This window comes from Coregonus lavaretus (assembly GCF_964263955.1).
Source record: "Coregonus lavaretus genome assembly, contig: HAP1_SCAFFOLD_2398, whole genome shotgun sequence".
NCBI classification, from domain to species: Eukaryota; Metazoa; Chordata; class Actinopteri; order Salmoniformes; family Salmonidae; genus Coregonus; species Coregonus lavaretus.
In genome coordinates, this window is record NW_028157481.1 from 1 (window position 1) to 2,500 (window position 2,500).

At 50.5% G+C, this 2,500-nt stretch overlaps 1 protein-coding gene across 1 annotated transcript in view; it reads right to left on the reverse strand.

Annotated features, from left to right (window-relative positions):
• Positions 1-1,286: 1,286 nt before the first annotated feature.
• Positions 1,287-2,500, reverse strand: part of LOC311125396 (runt-related transcription factor 2-like) — a gene marked incomplete at both ends in the record, with an annotated part of 58,226 nt that continues 57,012 nt past the window's right edge. The window contains one exon of the mRNA XM_084199441.1: positions 1,287-1,463. Within this exon, the coding sequence (XP_084055567.1) occupies positions 1,287-1,463 (177 nt within the window). The remainder of the gene's footprint in view (positions 1,464-2,500) is intronic.

Here is a 2,500-nt window from a genome sequence, read left to right on the forward strand (position 1 = left end):
ATTGGGACAGATAGGAGATGTAGTTACAGCAGGATTTATAGATTGGGACAGATAGGATGTAGTTACAGCAGGATTTATAGATTGGGACAGATAGGAGATGTAGTTACAGCAGGATTTATAGATTGGGACAGATAGGAGATGTAGTTACAGCAGGATTTATAGATTGGGACAGATAGGAGATGTAGTTACAGCAGGATTTATAGATTGGGACAGATGCGATATGTAGTTACAGCAGGACTGGTAGATTGGGACAGATAAGAGATGTAGTTACAGCAGGACAGGTAGATTGGGACAGATAAGAGATGTAGTTACAGCAGGACAGGTAGATTGGGACAGATAGGAGATGTAGTTACAGCAGGATTTATAGATTGGGACAGATAGGAGATGTAGTTAAATCAGGACTGATAGATTGGGACAGATGCGATATGTAGTTACAGCAGGACAGGTAGACTGTATTTCAATCTCACCTCGTATCTGACTTAATAAGGGTTAGGGGGGGGGGGGGGGCTGTATTTAAATCTCACCTGTTATCTGTGTTAATAAGGGTTAGGGGGGGGGGGGGGGCTGTATTTAAATCTCACCTGGTATCTGTGTTAATAAGGGTTAGGGGGGGGGGGGGCTGTATTTAAATCTCACCTGGTATCTGTGTTAATAAGGGTTAGGGGGGGGGGGGGGGGCTGTATTTAAATCTCACCTGGTATCTGTGTTAATAAGGGTTAGGGGGGGGGGGGGGGCTGTATTTAAATCTCACCTGGTATCTGTGTTAATAAGGGTTAGGGGGGGGGGGGGGGCTGTATTTAAACCTCACCTGGTATCTGTGTTAATAAGGGTTAGGGGGGGGGGGGGGGGGGGGCTGTATTTAAATCTCACCTGGTATCTGTGTTAATAAGGGTTAGGGGGGGGGGGGGGGCTGTATTTAAATCTCACCTGGTATCTGTGTTAATAAGGGTTAGGGGGGGGGGGGGGGGCTGTATTTAAATCTCACCTGGTATCTGTGTTAATAAGGGTTGGGGGGGGGGGGCTGTATTTAAATCTCACCTGGTATCTGTGTTAATAAGGGTTAGGGGGGGCCTGTATTTAAATCTCACCTGGTATCTGTGTTAATAAGGGTTAGGGGGGGCCTGTATTTAAATCTCACCTGGTATCTGTGTTAATAAGGGTTAGGGGGGCCTGTATTTAAATCTCACCTGGTATCTGTGTTAATAAGGGTTAGGGGGGGCCTGTATTTAAATCTCACCTGGTATCTGTGTTAATAAGGGTTAGGGGGGGCTGTATTTCAATCTCACCTGGTATCTGTGTCTGGCCTTGGGGGTTGAAGGAGTTGTGACCAGCGTTGAGCGGCTGTTGATGGGACTGTGTCGGCACAGCAACCCTCATGGTTGTCTGTCTGATTCTTTCCAGCTCACTGAGACGGTCTGAGAACAGCCCTGTTTTAGGAGGATCCTCTAGCTTCTGACGATGTCCTGTACAACAACAACAACAATGAGACGGTCTGAGAGACGAGATACAAGCGCTGGGTTGTTCTCCAACAGAACTGACTTTGAGGCTGGGTGGGGATGGAGAGAGTAAGAGGAGAGGAGGAAGAGGGTGGGCTGGGTTGGAGAGAGGAGGGAGGAGGGAGAGGTTGGGTGGGGATGGAGAGAGGAGGAGAGGAGGGAGAGGGTGGGTGGGGATGGAGAGAGGAGGAGAAGAGGGAGAGGGTGGGTGGGGATGGAGAGAGGAGGAGAGGAGAGGAGGGAGACGGTGGGTGGGGATGGAGAGAGGAGGAGAGGAGAGGAGAGAGAGGGTGGGTGGGGGTGGAGAGAGGAGGAGAGGAGAGGAGGGAGAGGGTGGGTGGGGATGGAGAGAGGAGGAGAGGAGGGAGAGGGTGGGTTGGGTTGGAGAGAGGAGGAGAGGAGGGAGAGGGTGGGTGGGGATGGAGAGAGGAGGAGAGGAGGGAGAGGTTGGGTGGGGATGGAGAGAGGAGGAGAAGAGGGAGAGGGTGGGTGGGGCTGGAGAGAGTGAGAGAGGAGAGGAGGGAGAGGGTGGGTTGGAGAGAGGAGGAGAGGAGAGGAGGGAGAGGGTGGGTGGGGATAGAGAGAGTGAGAGGAGGGAGAGGGTGGGTGGGGATGGAGAGTATGACAGATATGAGACAGGTCTACTTCAGTAAGTATGACAGATATCAGACAGGTCTACCTCAGTAAGTTTGACAGATATGAGACAGGTCTACTGTTTGAAGAAAAGAGGGCAGGAAACAATACTCAATCTCATCTCCATCCCTCACGGCCAGGTAGTAAAGACCCTCATACACGCTTTAGTAACATCACGTCTGGACTACTGCAATGGAGTCCTATTCTGGACTACTGCAATGGAGTCCTATTCTGGACTACTGCAATGGAGTCCTATTCTGGACTACTGCAATGGAGTCCTATTCAGGACTACTGCAATGGAGTCCTATTCTGGACTACTGCAAGGAGTCCTATTCCGGACTATGGCAATGGAGTCCTATTCTGGACTACGG